Source organism: Pseudonaja textilis, chromosome Z (assembly GCF_049901715.1).
Source record: "Pseudonaja textilis isolate UNSWEBS1 chromosome Z, rPseTex1.2, whole genome shotgun sequence".
Taxonomy (NCBI): domain Eukaryota; kingdom Metazoa; phylum Chordata; class Lepidosauria; order Squamata; family Elapidae; genus Pseudonaja; species Pseudonaja textilis.
Window position 1 is genome coordinate 11,611,300 of NC_142008.1, and position 16,584 is coordinate 11,627,883.

The following is a 16,584-nucleotide window of genomic DNA, read 5'->3' on the forward strand; positions in this document are numbered from 1 at the left end:
AGCTCAAAATATCTCAAAATATCTCTGTGGAAAAATGTTACTTTTTTTCTACCTACTGTATGTTCCTAATGGTAAGCTTTGTTCAGTTGGAACAAATCAAGTATCCTTTCAGTCATGTTCAGCTCCTGTGACTTAATGGATACATTCATGAGTTTTCTTGAAAACAATATAGAAATAATTTTATAGATTATTGGAAGAATCCTAAAATACAAGGGAAAGATTATTTTCAGGGTTTTGGTTATACTTAGGATTGGAGTTTTCATTAACTCATACTGAACTCTTACTCCTGCCTATTTTTTTAAATCTATATAATGTAAAAGCTTCATTACAGGTTAAGTCTAACTCTACTATAAAGTTTAATTTCTTTCATCTTCTAATATTTCATAATTCAAATTCACTTTTCCTTTCAGTATTGCACCAATACTGGTAGGGATAAATGGCACGGATAAATTCTACTGATGCAAAATTTCCATCAACATACCTCTTGTCTCAGTGTCTTTACACTGATAGATGTTCAAAATGTTTCTTCTAAGTGTTCTAAGAAAGCATTGCTTTTCTACTGGTTGTCTGGAGCCTCTTTTTTTCCCCATAGCTCACCTGAATCTCTACAGATAAAAATAATTTGTTTCTCCAAGACTTCCATTCTCACCTTCCATAACTTGGGATGACTTTGTTTTGCAAGCCAACTAGATAAAAAATGCTTTCATTTCACTGACAGATACTGAAATTCCAGAGAAAATTTCAGTTCTTCTTTATCAAATAAAGTTAAAGTTGCTGGAGTTAAGCAAATTACTTCTTTACTAATGTTGAGGAAGAGGTCCAAAATAGATTCTTCACCTATCAGCAAATTACTATTGTTTACCTGAAGGGGTTATTATAGTGAGTGGGGCAAGGCACATATACTATAAATATATTTGCAAATAAGCCTAACTGCAGATAAGCTGACCCTCATTTTTTAACCCAAATACCATGAAAAAGGCCTCACCACACATAAACCAAGCTCAAAATGTTCATATGTTTTGATTTTCACAATTGACTTATCTGTGGGTAGTGTATTTTTTTTAATGGTATTTAGGTTAAAAATTCAAGGGTCTGTTTAATGGGCTTATCCACAAATATATAAGGGATACACAGGAATTTTAAAAGCTGAGGAAGACTACCATATATATTTGTAGATTAGTGTTTCCACAGAGAGTTAAACCCAATTTTTGGGTGCAGTTTGACACATAAAAGTCTTGGTTTATTCAGCAATATAAAGAATCCCATGGAATGAACAATTTCACAAAACATATTTCCCAGCTAGGTTGGGTCCATCCAGAGATTGATTAATCTTTCTGTTTTGGTTTCTGACAGCTTCTTATTTTTCCAGGCTTCATTGGTTTCTTCCATTTCCACACCAGTTTGAAACATTAAGACATAATTTGTATGAAAATTCATACTTTTTTTTTCTGCTCAGTTTCTCTAATATACAAGTTTTTGTTCTATGTATGTTCTTTCCATTTAAGAATTCCATTTTGTATATTTTCATTAATAAGTAAAAGTTCAATTTTGAGAATTGCTTTGCAAAATTTGAAGAATGGTGAATCCGGAAAGATAATGGAAGTTTGGCTTGAATATTGGTTCAAAAGGACGGAATTTATAGTACTAGGTTTGCACTACAGTAGTAAATATGAATCAGCTGAATTCCTTCACTTTCTCAGGCTCCAGCCAATATTTTTCTTTAGTTAAAACACCATATAATCTGATTCTTTAAATGTAGCCATTTGGGAATTCCTTTAATATATTTCTGAAATGGTGTGTGGAGATGACTCGTAGTTGATATTTGCTCATACTATCTTTAGATAAAATCTATTATAGTTTTGACCTATTACCATTTTTATTCCCTGTGCATCTGTTCTGTTGATGCACATAAACTGTTTAATTTGACCACTTGGTTTCACACATTTGTTCAATGAGCCTTGATTTTGTGGCCAGAAATGGGATAGAAAATGTCAAACATGGTTTTTAAAATAGGTACATTCACAGCACGCAAATATGTAATACTGAAATTTGTGTAATGCATTTTAACCCAGAATAATGTTCAAAGATGACTGTACTATAAAATAGCCCATCTAATTTAACAAGCTGAAAACTGTACAAGGCAAAAATGAAAGAAAATGCAAGCTAAGGTTAGTTGATTTGGCATGCAAAGTAAAATATTTTTTAAAAAATCTACATAAACTATAGTCAAAATTGTCAGAAGAGTTAAAATTGAAATATAGTTTCGAACACTACAGAAAGCTAGGGTACATATTTAAATAAACGTAGCAAAACACCTCATTAAATAAGTACATAGCAAAACACCTCTCTTAGAGCATTTTCCATGTAGGTATAGATCATAGATCTTATTTTGTGACCCTGAAATACCACATGAATATATCTTTCCTCTATTTTAGAGTAGTCAGTAAATTCTAACATAAATGGGAAAAATCTGAAAGCAGATAAAGATCTCAAGGAAAAATGTATAACAGGATGCTCTATTTTTTCCAACTTCCTTTTCAAAAACTTAGGAAAAGCAGAAGAAATTTCAATTGAAGAAGAGTCCAAGACAAAATGACTACCAAGAACAACACTGAAAGAAAATTCAGGTAACAAAATCTATCAATTAATATAGCCTCATCGCAACTTAGTTATTTTAGTTGTCAGTCCAAGGGACCTGGGCATGGAGGGGTCTCTTTTGGGGACTAAGGTGACCTCCCTCCCCACTGTGCAATGGAGGGAGCTGCCAGAAAGCAGGAGAAAAAACAACAGATTGGAATGATCAAGGAGAGAAACAATCTGGAATCAAGGAGAAATTTCCCAACACTAGGGACAATTAACCAATGGAACACTTTGCCACCAGAAGTTGTGGGTGCTCCATCACTGGAAGTTTTCAAGAAGAGATTGGATAACTAATTTCATCCCTGGAGGTTTTTAAGAAAAGACTGGGATAGCCACCTATCTGAAATGGTTTCCTGCTTGAGCAGGGGGTTTGACTTCCAACTCTATTCTGATTGATTGATTGATAGTTACTAACTAAAAACTAGCAACGCTTTCAAATTAGAGGACAGAAAAATTGAATTTTTTTCTTGCTTCAGCACCCAAGTATGCCCCATGAACATATAACCAGCAAAACACCACCAGCTTTTTCCTTTATCTCAGTCAATTGATTGACAGCCATTTTTCAGATATCTTTAATATTTATCTGAATTCTGGAGGTGAAACCTGGGAAATAGATTTTAAATGTACATTTTAAACAATGATTTCCTCTTTATCTGACTGTAACTCAATAGGGGGGAGATAAAAAGGACATCCCTACCATGCCTTAGTTATGATGTCTTTCTTAAGAGCAAATATACTTTGGTAATAAAAACAAAAATAGGGTTCTATGTTCTTTATGTATGGAAATACTATTAATTTGCAGTTGAAATATTGATGGTTCTTCAAAGGTCTCTATGTTCAACTTCCTTTTTTAAAAAATTAACTTGTCTGGTAGCTTTTAGTTATGCAAAAGGGGAAGAAAATGCCAACGTCTTTGCACATGGCTTCAGCCAGGAACGAGACACTGCTGAAGTACAGCACCCTCTGGGCGAGCATTCTGATAAAGTCACAATTTATGGCTAGAACACAAAAAAAATCACATTAATTTTACAGAATCCCTTCAGCTCGGTGGTGGCTACCTCAGAGCTCTCACCTGTGGCAAATGATTACATTTGCTCCTGCTGGGAATGTGACTGGGCAGACGAATGTTAAAGAGGGCCTGCAGTGCAGCCTGTGCTGCTTGACCTTTAGCCAGCTTCTTGCTACGTCCCGAGCCTTCAAATGTTCTCCCATCCACTCTCACAGCCATCACAAAACTCTTGATATGCTGCTTCTCCACAGTCTCCGAAAGGCAGACGTACCTCAGTCCTGACCGCAGCTCATTGAGCAACACCACTGGGTTCTTTTCACTCTTGGCGGTGGACGCCATCTTGTTTTGTTTAGGGTGGCTCATGAAGTCCAATGTATGGTAGAGTAGCTTCCCTTGACGGCAGGCCTTAGAAAGCAATTCATTATTCACTGGTGTACAGACTGAGAATTCCTTACTGTGTGCAGATGGTTCAAACTCCTTGAACAGAGTGTCTGGAAAATCTTCTAAGTCTGACGTAAAGTCTGTAGATGGGTTGAAACAATTTCCCATGGCAAAATGAGCTTGAGATGCATTGGGAAACTGCACAAATGACTTGAGGGCTTGTTCAGCAGCTCTCATTTTGGCTTTCTTTTTTGTTGGACCAGTGCCTTCAAATGTGTGTCCATTGACCTCCACAGCAACTGCAAATACTGGGGCATGGACAGGGCCAGTTTGGGAAATCATTTTATATTGTAAACCAGGTTTAAGTTCATGTAGCTGAACCAGGGCATTCTTTGGTGTTACAGTCCATGAGACCTTCTTGCAGATGAGCTGAAATTTGCAGAAATGTCCACTGTTGCCCTCTTCTAGAGGCCTTTTTCTTTTGACCCTGGAAGCTGCTACTCTTGATCTTTCATTAGAAGTAACTGAATGATCTTCTAAATTGCCAGTGTTACGGTTCTCCTTTACTTCAGCACTGCTTATATCTGTTTGGGAAAAAAAGCAAAAAAAAAAAAAAAAGCCCACTAACATTACTGGAACTAGTGCAAAATGTACACACAACAGTTCAAAAGTATTGTATAAATCTTGATTGAGTTACTATTTTTTTAATCAGTTTGGCAAAACCTAGTTATATGGATAAGAATAATATTTTTTCTTTCTTCAAGTATGTGGATTATTGAGTGTTGTAATGAATGTGGTAAGGCTTATAATAGATAGCAGAAAATAACTTTTTACACACATAGCTGAATTATTACCCTACCACAAGATGCAATACCGACTGGTAATAAACATTGTTTTAAAGGGGGATTAAACTAATTTATAGAAAGTAAGCTTATTAATCAGTACAAGACAAGATGGCTGTGTACTACAGGATCAAGGTCACAATGAACATGTATCTGAATACCATCTCCTGGGAAAATAGCTATATCTTACTGGTGCACTTCCCACAGACATCTGGCTTAGCAATCACATAAAACAGGATGTTGGACCGACTATACAGTCATCTGCTTTAATCCAGTAATGCTCTTATAGTCAATGTCAATGAATGATTCCAGGAGATAATTAATGCATGAGTGGGGGCAAAATGCTGCCTGCTCTGATACAGATGGAGATGGGCTTTCTTTTAAAGAAACTTTCCCAGATAACTTGATCAATTTTTTACAATTATTATTTACAATTTCCCCTTCTTTAAAGGAAGTAGTTGAGAAGGCAATGGGGAGCTAACTGCTCAGAATAATCTAGATTATATAGCAATAGAACTTAGACTTATATATTGCTTCACAGTGTTTTTACAGCCCCCTCTAAGCGGCTTACAAAGTTAACATATTGCCCCCAATAATCTGAGTCCTCATTTTACCGACCTAGGAAGAATGGAAGGCTGAGACAACCTTGAGTCAATGAGGATTGAATTGTCAAACTGCTGGCAGTCAGTGGAAGTAGCCTGCAGTACTGCATTCTAATCACTGCACCATCACACCTCTTATCTAGGAAACAAGATAATCTAGATTCTTTTCAATCAATGTTCAGGCCTGTTCATGGGACTGAAATGACAATAGTTGCTTGGGAGAATGACAACCAGGACCAAGTTCTGAAAGAGTGTGTTCCTCTTGATCCTTCTAAGCCCCTCAAAGCCATTCCGTCTACTAAGCCTTTCCAAAACATTCCACTATGTATTATTCTGGCTCATCAGCAAGGATTGGGGCAGACTCTTGTGGTGGTTAAGCCATCAGCAATTGTTGGAGCAGGGTCTTGAAGTCAGTTCCACTCTGTGGTAGAGGGCGAGATGCATTCAAGGCCTTGTATTCTCCAATGTCTTTGCAGATATTCCAGAGGTGGCACCCTCTGGAATATCTACATGTGGTAATAAGATTAATGGTGGGACAATCCCACCAGTTCAAAAAACTTCCATTTTAAAATTGTTACATTGGTTACCAGTAGGCTTCTAGGAGCAATTCAAAGTCTCAGTTGTTGCCTTTAACACTCCACCAAATGCAGCAACAAGTCACACCAACTCTTGCCTTGCCATAAAAGAAATTGCCTATCGTCTAGAAAGGGCCTGCTGAGAATCCCTCTCCATGCAAGGTAAAAGTTGGTAGATCTTTTGTAATATTGCCTACAGTGTAAAATGATTTTCTTCTATAGATAGTTCCAACTCTCTTTGCAATCTAAATCCAACTCTCTTTGCAATCTAAATCAACTCTCTTTGCAATCTAAATCAAGTGAAAAGAGGCCTATTCCGTTCAAACTTTATTTTAGACTAATTAGGACACCATGACATGTGGGCATTTATAAATGTATTGTTATCAATTTAGTTATGCTGCTTTACAGGAATTTTTGATTTGCTCTTTACTGCCTAGAGCAGGGGGGGTCAAACTCAAGGCCCATGGGCCAGATCCAGCCCACAGGATGCTTAGATCTGGCCCACGGGCCCATCCTGAAAACAGTGAAGGACCTGCCCACAATGCCTCTGCCAGCCAAAACAGAGCTCGAGAGGGCTGCGCACTGCCCTCCTGGGCTCTGTTTTGGGCCACAATGGCCTCCTGCAACCCTCTGCCAGCAAAAACAGAGCTTGGGGAGGCTGCACGGCAGAGTTGCAGAAGGCCATTGTGGCCCAAAACAGAGCCCAGGAGGGCCATGCCTCCCCAAGCTCCATTTTTCACTAGCAGAGGGTACAGGAGGCGGTTGCAGCCAAAAAACGGAGCCCAGGAAGGCTGTCGTGGCCGAAAATAGAGCCAATTGATGAGTGGCATCAAGCTGGCCATGTCCACCCTGGTGACACACACTCTGGCCGCATCCACCCACCCCCCTGAGGTCAAACACAACCCTGATGTGGTCCTCAATGAAACTGAATTTGAAACTCCTGGCCTAGAGTCTTTCACGAGTGGGGTAAGCTAGAAAAGCTTCAAGCAAGCAGATGAGCAGATACATAAATAGTACCACAACTGCTTCCCTCTGTGGAGGTAGAATATGAGTTGTACAGGTAGTCCTTGATTTACAACCACAGTTAGGACAGGAACTTCTTTTTTTTTGCCACAGTTGTAAAACAAATACTGCAGAAAGTTCAGTTGCTTCTTAAAAAAAAAATCTCTGGGACAATCATTGCAGTTGTTAAGTAAATCCAGTTTCCGCTATTGAATTTGCTTATTGGAAGCCTCCGGGAAGGTCACAATGATGATCTTGTGGGCCCAGGATACTTAACTGCCATAAATATATGTCAGTTGTGAAGCAACTGTGGGAATGCTGCAATGGTTGTAAGTGCAACGATAGTCAAAAGACTCCTTTCCTCCATGCTGTTGTAAATTGGAAGAATTGCTAAACAAATGGTTGTAAGTTAAGGATTACCTTTATTGGAAACTTAAGTCCAATAGTCTGTCTTCATACTACCCTGGTTCAGAATTTAATTCTTATCCTTCTGCTTTTTATTCAAAGCTTTTAAATATAGAAGTGCCCATTTCTTCAATGTCAATATGAAATGAGTAAATTAGGATTGTGCAACATGCTTAACCCAAAATTTGGGCTAACAAAATACAATTGCCCTATACATCCTATGCTATGTCCATAGTACTATGGTTTAATAAGATAGCAGGATTTCAAACAATACAGTAAGATCCCAGCCATAATGTGTCTCTGGGATGGGCAATTACTTTTTGTATTAATTTAAAACTGATCTCCTCTCCCCACTCTCTCAAAGCAGACACAACCTATTATTTCCAGTCATATCTTTCCTAGAAAATAATGTAGAAATGTAGAACATTTACCCATATCCCCTCCCATTTTAAACAGTTTTTACTGAACCAATCATTGTAGACAATGGTACTGGAAGTATGAGGAGATAGGTAACTCTTGTTTCACATGTATTCAGGTTCGAAAAGAATTTGTATTGATTCTGCACCACTGAATAGGAAAACACAAGGGGTTATTTGTATTTATAATTCATATTGCCTTTCCCAATCTCTATTCCCCTCTCTTACTTTCATAACGCTGGCTGCATGGTTTGTGAACAGAGTAAATTCATCTTTAAGCCTCCTCATTCTTTCATGAACAGACGGAGAGACTGGTTCTGATAATACAAAGTAAATAGACCCTTTGAGACCTGAGAGTTCCTATGACCTTAGCAAAATGCGTTTGTCCCAACCTGGTGCTCCCTAAATCTCCTGGGATTATGCACCCCAGAATTCCAACCAATTCGGCCAGATTAAAAATTATACCTGGACATTTCCAGATTAAACCCAACATTCTGTGCCCATGCTTTTCTCAAATGCTTCTCAAATTAGTTGTAGATGTCAGTGTTCTGTCCATAATAGTCCTGAGTAATTGTCCTTTCAAACTACTTTGAATTGTAGTCCTGACTAGTTTACGAATTGACTCAGAGTCATGGGAATTGTAGCTCTAGCACAGAGGTGTCAAACTTGATTTCACTGAGGGCTGCATCAGCATTGTGTTTGACCTCAGGGGGCCGGAGTGGACATGGCCTGAGTGGGCATGGCCATCTCTACATCACTCATATTGGGGATGGCTGTGATGGCCTGAACATTCTGCCAGCAAAAAAGGGCTCCTGAGCTCCATTTTTGGCTGGGACAGCCTCCTGCAACCCTCTGCCAGAGCTCGGGAGGGCTGGCCCTCATGAGCTCTGTTTTCACTGGCAGAGGTACTGCAGGCCAGTCCTTTGCTGTTTCCAGGGTAGTCCTGCGGGCCAGATCTAAGAACCCCATGGGCCGGATCCAGCCTACAGGCCTTGAGTTTGACACCCCTGCTCTAGCATATCAAGCAGAGGTGGGATTCTACCCATTCGTACCTATTCTCTAGAACCAGTTGTTAACATTCTAAGCAGTTCAGAGAACCAGTTGTTAGAAGAAATTACTGGCCTAATCCTGTAAGGAAGGCAGGAAGGAAACATTCTGGTGTTGCTTACAGAAACTGCCTTGCCATTAACCCTTATTACATTCTTGGCAGGACTAGACTTCCTGTCTCAGAAATGTCTCTGGACTTTTTACCCCCACTTCTTTGCTGGTACTTTGCTTGACCATTCAAAGTTACAATGGCACTGAAAAAAGTGACTTATGACCATTTTTCACACTTATGACTGTTGCAGTATCTCCACAGTCATGGGAGGCCAGGCGAGGAGTTGTGTGCCTCGATGTGAGTGATGTTGAGTTGGCCACACCCAGCCAATAACATGACCACCAAGCCATGTCCACCCAGTCACATGACCACAAAGCCACACCTACCACCTAAGCCATGCCCACAGAACCGGTTGTTAAAAAATTTGAATTCCACCCCTGACATCAAGGTTGTCTGGAGAAAACTGATGCAAATAGTGTTGGCTAGTTCCTAATTTAGGGAACCAGGTTGGGGAAAAATTGTTTTCTTTTGAGGAACTTGATTTTACACCTTCTTCAAACATGATCTATGGGATACATCTGCCTGCACTGACTACCTATTGATCTGATAGAACGGAAACATAAGGAAAATTCCATCTGTTCCCCTGATTGTTTGGCTCTGTATATTATGGCTACAATGCATTTGGAGTAATCATTTAAAGCAGTGGTTTAGATCAATAATTGGTCTAGAATAATTGGTCTTATGCTTATTCTTTCCTCCAGATGGCCATATGCTATATTCTTTAATAAGCACCCTTTGGATGCAGAAAACAAAAATAAAGTTAAAAATAATAAAATGAGCATTTGTAATCAATTGGTTATCTGGTCAACTCAGAAAAGATATTGTGGCATGTAGGGTAAACTTGGATAGTACCCTGTAGATCCAGTGACTTCTTTGTCACTGTCTCTATCTTTTGCTGCTTAGGCAGCAACAATAGTCCTCTTGTTTGCAGGATTTTAGATTTTAATACCAAAGAGCATTACCTATTGCATCATTGGTTTAGAATGATAAGTTACATCACAATTAATTATTCAGGAGTATTTTTTATTTTTTACATTATTAAAGTGCTTTAAAATCAGTTGAAAAGTGCAATTTCTAATTTTGCAAAATTGCATTTTTAATTTTAAATGGCAGATTCTATCATATAAGAGGTGTCTCTTCTTATGGATTCTCTAGGTTGGATCTCTCTTTGATCAATTTCCATCCATTGCTTTTTGTCCTGCCTTCGGGTATTTTGGAGAATAAGTCAATCACGTCTTCTCTGTGGCAGCCCTCAGATATTGGAAGACTGCTATCAAGTCATCCCTAGTCCTTCCCATGGATAGATTAGACATATCCCATTCCTGCAGTTGTTCTTCTTTTTATTAATGTTTTTGTTGCTTCTGCAACTGTTCTTCATATGTTTTAGCCTCCAGTCCCCTTATCATCTTTCTTGTTCTTCTCTGTACTCTTTCTAGTGTCTCAATATCTTTTCTGTATCATGGTGACCAAAACTGGATGCAGTATTTCAAGAGTAGTCTTATCAAAGCAGTATAAATTGGTAACATTTCATGTGACCTTGATACTATCCCTCTGTTGGTGCAACCTAGGATTGCACTGGCTTTTTTGGCAGCTGCAGAAAACTGCTGGCTGATATTTAAGTGATTGACCATTAGGACTCCTAGATTTAGTTTTCCTTGCCTGAATGAAAACTTTACTTTTTGCAGCACTGAACTCATTTTGTTGAATAGGGTGCAATTTTCAAGTCTGTTAAGATCCTTCTGAATTTTGAGCCCATCTTCTAAAATTTTGGCTATCCCCCCAGTATGATTGCGGGCAACTCTTCAGCTGTCATAATTTCAAGCCTAACTACCTCATAATTAATCCTGTTAGTTATTTCTATAAATTACCATGATTGGAAAGGAATTATTATTATTATATTTTCATATTGTTTTTATATTTAAAATTAAGGCAGATAACACAATATTCTTGCTTCCTATTTTTCTCCATAACAACAACCCTAGGATGTGGGTTGACTGACCCAAAGGCTTTCATGCCTAAAAAAGGCCTAGATTCAGAGGTGGTATTCAGCCGGTTCTGACAGGCTCTGGAGAACTGGTAGTGGAAATTTTGCATAGTTTGGAGAACTGGTAAATACCATCTTTGGTTGGCCTCACCCCCATCTACTCTCCACCTCCCAAGTCCCAGCAGATTGGCTGGGTCTTCTTTTGTTGCCCTGCACAGGAGAATGGAGCTGGAAAGCAGGTTAGTGGGGTGGGGAGGGAATGGGATTTTGCAGTAACCTTCCCCCAGGAGTGGGGTGGGAATGGAGATTTTACATTATCCTTCCCTTGCCACATCCACCAAGCCACACCACACCCACCAAACCAAGCCATGCCCACCAAGCCACCCTCACAGAACTAGTAGTAAAAAAATTTGAATACCACCACTGCCTATAAAATACAGTCTTGAAGTTTCTAGGCCAACACCTTAACTACTACACCAAACTGGCTCTGAAACTCAGAAGATATCAAGTTGAAGATCCAGTTCAATGCTATAATCCAAACAAAAGCTTTCCCAACAGATGGTAATCTAGCTTCTATTTCAATTCATCCAGGAGAATCTTGTATTTCTGGATGACTAGTACCACTTACACTGCTTTTCTTTTTAACTTTCAGTTAGAATTTGCCTGCCTATAATTTCAACATATTATTCCATAAGGGATAGCAAATCTTGGCCTTCTTCTCCTTTAGTTGTCTTTTTTTAAGAGCTAAACATGCCCACTTTCTTCAGTCTGTCCTGTAGGATTTATTTCTCCATTCCCTGAGCACTGTTACCTGCTTTCCCTAAAACTATTCTGAGTTCTTTAAATCTTTTTTTAAATGCCTAGAAATGCATATAGTATTTGGAATGGATTCTGATCAATATGGAATAAAATGAAATTATGGTTTCCGATTATATAGAAAACATACTTCTGTTAAAAACAACTGATCAACTGATTAACAATTCCATCTGGAATTGTTTTCACACAGTATTATTATGAAGGCACGTGTTTTCTTTTTCTGCAAAAATTATCTTGTATCTGTCTCTATTAATTTTTTCTGATATTTTTCAGTCAGAGGTTATCATGGAAGTGCATGATTTGCTATATTGTCTGAAGAGATTCCCAGTCATCCAGGTCATGGTTATCCCAAAGGTGCTTTTTCAAGAGGTAACTGGATTTTCTTGTTATTTCTTTTGAAGACATTTCACTTCTCATCCAAGAAGCTTCTTCAGCTCTAACAGAATAGTGGGGAATGGAAAGATTTATATTCCTTGCAGACAGCTGGTCATTTGCATCCTTTTAAAGGGTTGTTGTAGCACTTGGAGGTTTATCTGTGTCCTCAGACTACAGAAACCAGGAGCACTACTCAGGTGATCCTGTGGACACAGATAAACCTCCAAGTTCTTCAATGACCCTCTACAAGGATGCAAATGCCCAGTTGTTTACAAGGAATATAAATCCTTCCATTCCCCACTACCCTGTCAGAAATGAAGTAGCTTCTTGGATGAGAAGCAAAATGTCTTCAAAAGGAAAAAACAAGGAAGTCCAGTTGCCTCCTGAAAAAGCACCCTTGGACGACTTGCTATATTGTACACGTGGACTTTCAAAGGAATAAAGAAAATAATAATTTGTTTTAGGGAAATTAAACAATTGTTTCTTCCTATTCCAATTTGTTCCATAATTTAGAATCTGACTATCTCACTCATTCAGTGTGATTCTATCAGGACAACTTTGGAATAGAAAAATGAGTTGGATGAAGACTCCAAAAACAACCTTGCAATGAATGATACCATATTAAGAAAGCAACCAACAATCTTCCCAAACCTCAGGTTCCAGCCTATGGTTGCCATTAAATTATTATGTTTCATAGAATGGAAGGGGGAGAATCACTAAATATATGGGATGATTATGCTATCAGTTCAATCATGTCTGTTTCTCTGTAATTCTTTGGGCTATATTTTCTGTTCTTATACAGCTTCTTTAGGGCAGTGCGGTGGCTCAGACCTCAAACCTGGGCTTGTCAGCTGGAAAACTGGCAGCCTGGGGTTGAGACCCGAGCTCCATATGGGTAAAAAGCTTGCCAAGAATTTTTTTATGGAAAGGCTTTTAAATATATAGAAAGCATTAACCAAAAGTAAAGGAAGCAATCACATTAAGTGATTAATTTAAACCAATTAATTATTTTAAATCAACTTTATCCTTCATGATGACTTCATTTCTTAAGCGTGGTTTAAATGAGTAAAATGTGTTTCCAACACGAAACAGCTGACGGTAAGATTATTAAACTCCAATGATTTATATTAGACCAAAGAAATTATTTCTTCTAAAAATCTTAATTTCATTTGACTGAATGAAAAGTTTTATTTGTAAATTTCTGAAGATTCATCTTAGATCTCTTTGTTTATTCTTCCTTTTGCCTCTGAGTCATGCTTTTTCCTCCTTTCTGTCATTATGAGGACAATATTACTGGCACAGTTGAATCATGGAGTGCTGTTGAAGTCTGTAATGCACCATTAAAATGGCACTACTTTAGCCACTGGGTCACAGAAGGTGACAGAAGAACCTGCCATATGATACTGCATGCTACATTTGAAATGACAATTTTATTCCTCTTGAAAGTTATTTTACTATCTTGGTGGCTGGATTATTTGGTGAAAAAAAATATGTATGGAAATAATGTTTTCATTTCAATTATATGCAAAGAGTGTAATCCAGGTTGCGACCTATTTCTATATATCTCTTATATCAATAGGCAGGTTGAAAGTCCAGAACTTAAAGACATGAGATTAAAAAAGGAAAAGAAATACAGCTATCCTCGTAACATTTGTTAATATTTTGTTCATAACATTTGTTCATAGCAAATCTGTTAATAATATTTGTTCATAACAAACGCATTCATGTCCCAATTCAAATTCATGTCCCATCCTTTGTTTATAAGCTTATCAATTCCATTCAATTCTAATTTTCTTGCTTTATTCCATCTGTTATTCATCCTTCAGATATTTTGTAATTCAATTGTCATTCATTCTTTCTACATCACAGTTCACATCTATGTACTTCTTTTGCACTATAGCTCTTGTATTCACTCCACATTCACTTAAAACAGATTCATTCTTGATTCTATCTCTTTTAATAGAATCCATTGCCATTGCATTTAATTTACCCAATTCTCATTTCCGTATAGCAAAGTGGGTTCTTTATTTGACAATCATTCATTCCTTACAACAGGCCACATACAATTCTAGCTGCTTTTGCACACCTTAAAACTTCTTAAAAAATTCATTTTTTTCATCTTTAGTAAGCATTTTACAAAGGTGAACAAATTAATAGTAACAGCAGTGGAAGTTTAATTGAATGTGTAGCTACAACTAAGTGTAGTACAAATAAATGAAAATAATATATATAAACAATCATAGCATACCGTAATAAAATATTTTAATAATCAAAGTAAGAAATTTTCTGATACAACCTAATGACTAATATGAACATTTCCTAATATTAAAGCAAATAATGATAGGTTTTCCCATCTCCATAAAGGTCCTCCAGATATAGCACAAGAAGGGACGTAATTCCAGAGAGCAGCAGTCATGTGGAAAAAGGTCCACAACAAGGAAAGACTAATTGACCTTGATTGCGTTATTGAGTTGAGTGCACAGGAGCATGAACTATAATCAAGGTTTCCAAATAACAGGGAAGTTCTATATACATGGCAGGCCAGCACTAGCAATTTAAACTGATAATGCCCCCGATGACTTGACAAAGGGACAAAATTCAGAACTAGTTAAACACACCAGTCAACTTCTACTAGTTTCTTATTAACCTAATCCTCATAACAAATTGAACCATAGACCTCAAAGAAGTCCAACATCAATGCTATCTTCATTTCAATGTTAACAGAAATGTCTTACCCTAAATGTTTTCTGATTTGAAATTCTTTCCATAACAAAAATCTAAGAGTATCATTAACCATGAAAACTCTCTCTTAATAATAGCTTAGACTTAGTATTTAGTAAGTACTAAGTACTTAGTAAGTACTTAATAGTACTTAGACTTATATACCGCTTCATAGTGCTTCACAGCCCTCTTTAAGCGGTTTATAGAGCCAGCCTATTGCCCCCAACAATCTGGGTCCTCATTTTACCAACCTTGGAAGGATGGAAGGCTAAGTCAACCTTCAGCCAGTGAGAATTGAACTGCCAAATTGCAGTCAGCCAGCAGTCAGCAGGAGGAACCTGCAGTACTGCACTCTAACCATTGTACCACCGTGACTCAATATATATCTAATGGCATGCTAATGCCAAAGTAAATGTTTCATAGCATGGTAAGCAATGCTATAGTAGAATGGCAAGAACATCACTAATGAAAGCAAGTCATTAAACACAAACCAACCAGATAAATATAATCATAGATCTCAGGGAAGCCTAGCCCATGCCCTATTTTCATCATTATGCCAAAATAAAATTTTATTCTAAAGTTTATTATCTAAATAGAGTCAGTTTGGGATAGGGTTAAGGAATTAAACACTGTGAATTCTATTCCTGTCTTAGACATAAAGCTAGGTGGATGACTTTGGGCCAATCACATCTCTTAGTCCTAGAAAATAAGCAATGGCAAACCAATTCCAAAAAAATTTATCAAGAAAACTATTTCCCCCATAAATCTAAGAATATAACAGGCAGAGGTGTTAGGCAGAGATGTCAAACTCATATTGTCATGGTGGCATCATGTGACATATCAGGACTTTTTTCCACTTTGTGTGGGCATGGCCAGTGCATGATGCTTCGAGCTTGTGGCCCAAGAGTTTGACAACCCTGCTCTAAGGCTTATCCACACATAAAACTGAATCACAGATCGCAATTGTTCACACCATTTTTTCCTGCTAAACACAACCACCTCTCCTGATACGTAATTTTTCAGATCTATGCTCTTCAGTCCATCATATAATCTACTTAACATCTGCTGTACATTATTCAGGTTCTCAGCCAACAATACAGTAAATTTTGCTTATAAAAATACCTAAACAGTCGCTATAAGCATTTTTATGCATGGAACCATACTTCTAAATTCACTATAAACAGGGGTGGGATTCAGCTAGGTTGGACTGGTTCGGGCAAACCGGTAGTTCTGGTGATCATTTGGCCCTGCCCACTTACCCATGCTCTATTCTGTGCTATTTCCTTCATTTGAAGCCCAGCTGATAGGCCTGGCAGCCCAGATTACCACCTCTCAGCTGTTTTTTACTCACCCAGACTACAGTAAAAAGTAAGTTTTCCTTCTAATTTCAAAAGCACTGTGTGTGCTCAGCAAAGCATGTGCCCACCAAACCAAAACATGTGCCCACCAAATACTACACAGGCACCACATCAAGACTGCCGTCAAAACAGACAGAAAAATAGCAGCCATCCTAAGAAACCCCAAGGATAAAATTGACCTGGAAAACCAAGGCATATATGAAGTCCCCTGCGCATCATGCCCTGCCACATACATCGGACAGACCAATAGAAGAATAAGTACCCACCTTGATGAACACAAAAATGCAGTAAAAAAGCTG

The 16,584-nt window shown here is 38.0% G+C and overlaps 1 protein-coding gene across 5 annotated transcripts in view; it reads right to left on the reverse strand.

Annotated features, from left to right (window-relative positions):
• Window positions 1-16,584, reverse strand: part of ADARB2 (adenosine deaminase RNA specific B2 (inactive)) — a 489,405-nt gene that overhangs the window by 126,698 nt on the left and 346,123 nt on the right. For all 5 annotated transcript variants that reach the window (XR_015740138.1, XR_015740136.1, XR_015740137.1 and 2 more), the window contains one exon: window positions 3,713-4,614. Coding sequence is in view for 2 of the 5 variants with exons in the window: in XM_087916598.1 (XP_087772724.1) it covers window positions 3,713-4,614 (902 nt within the window). In the remaining 3 variants the exon portion in view is untranslated. The remainder of the gene's footprint in view (window positions 1-3,712; window positions 4,615-16,584) is intronic.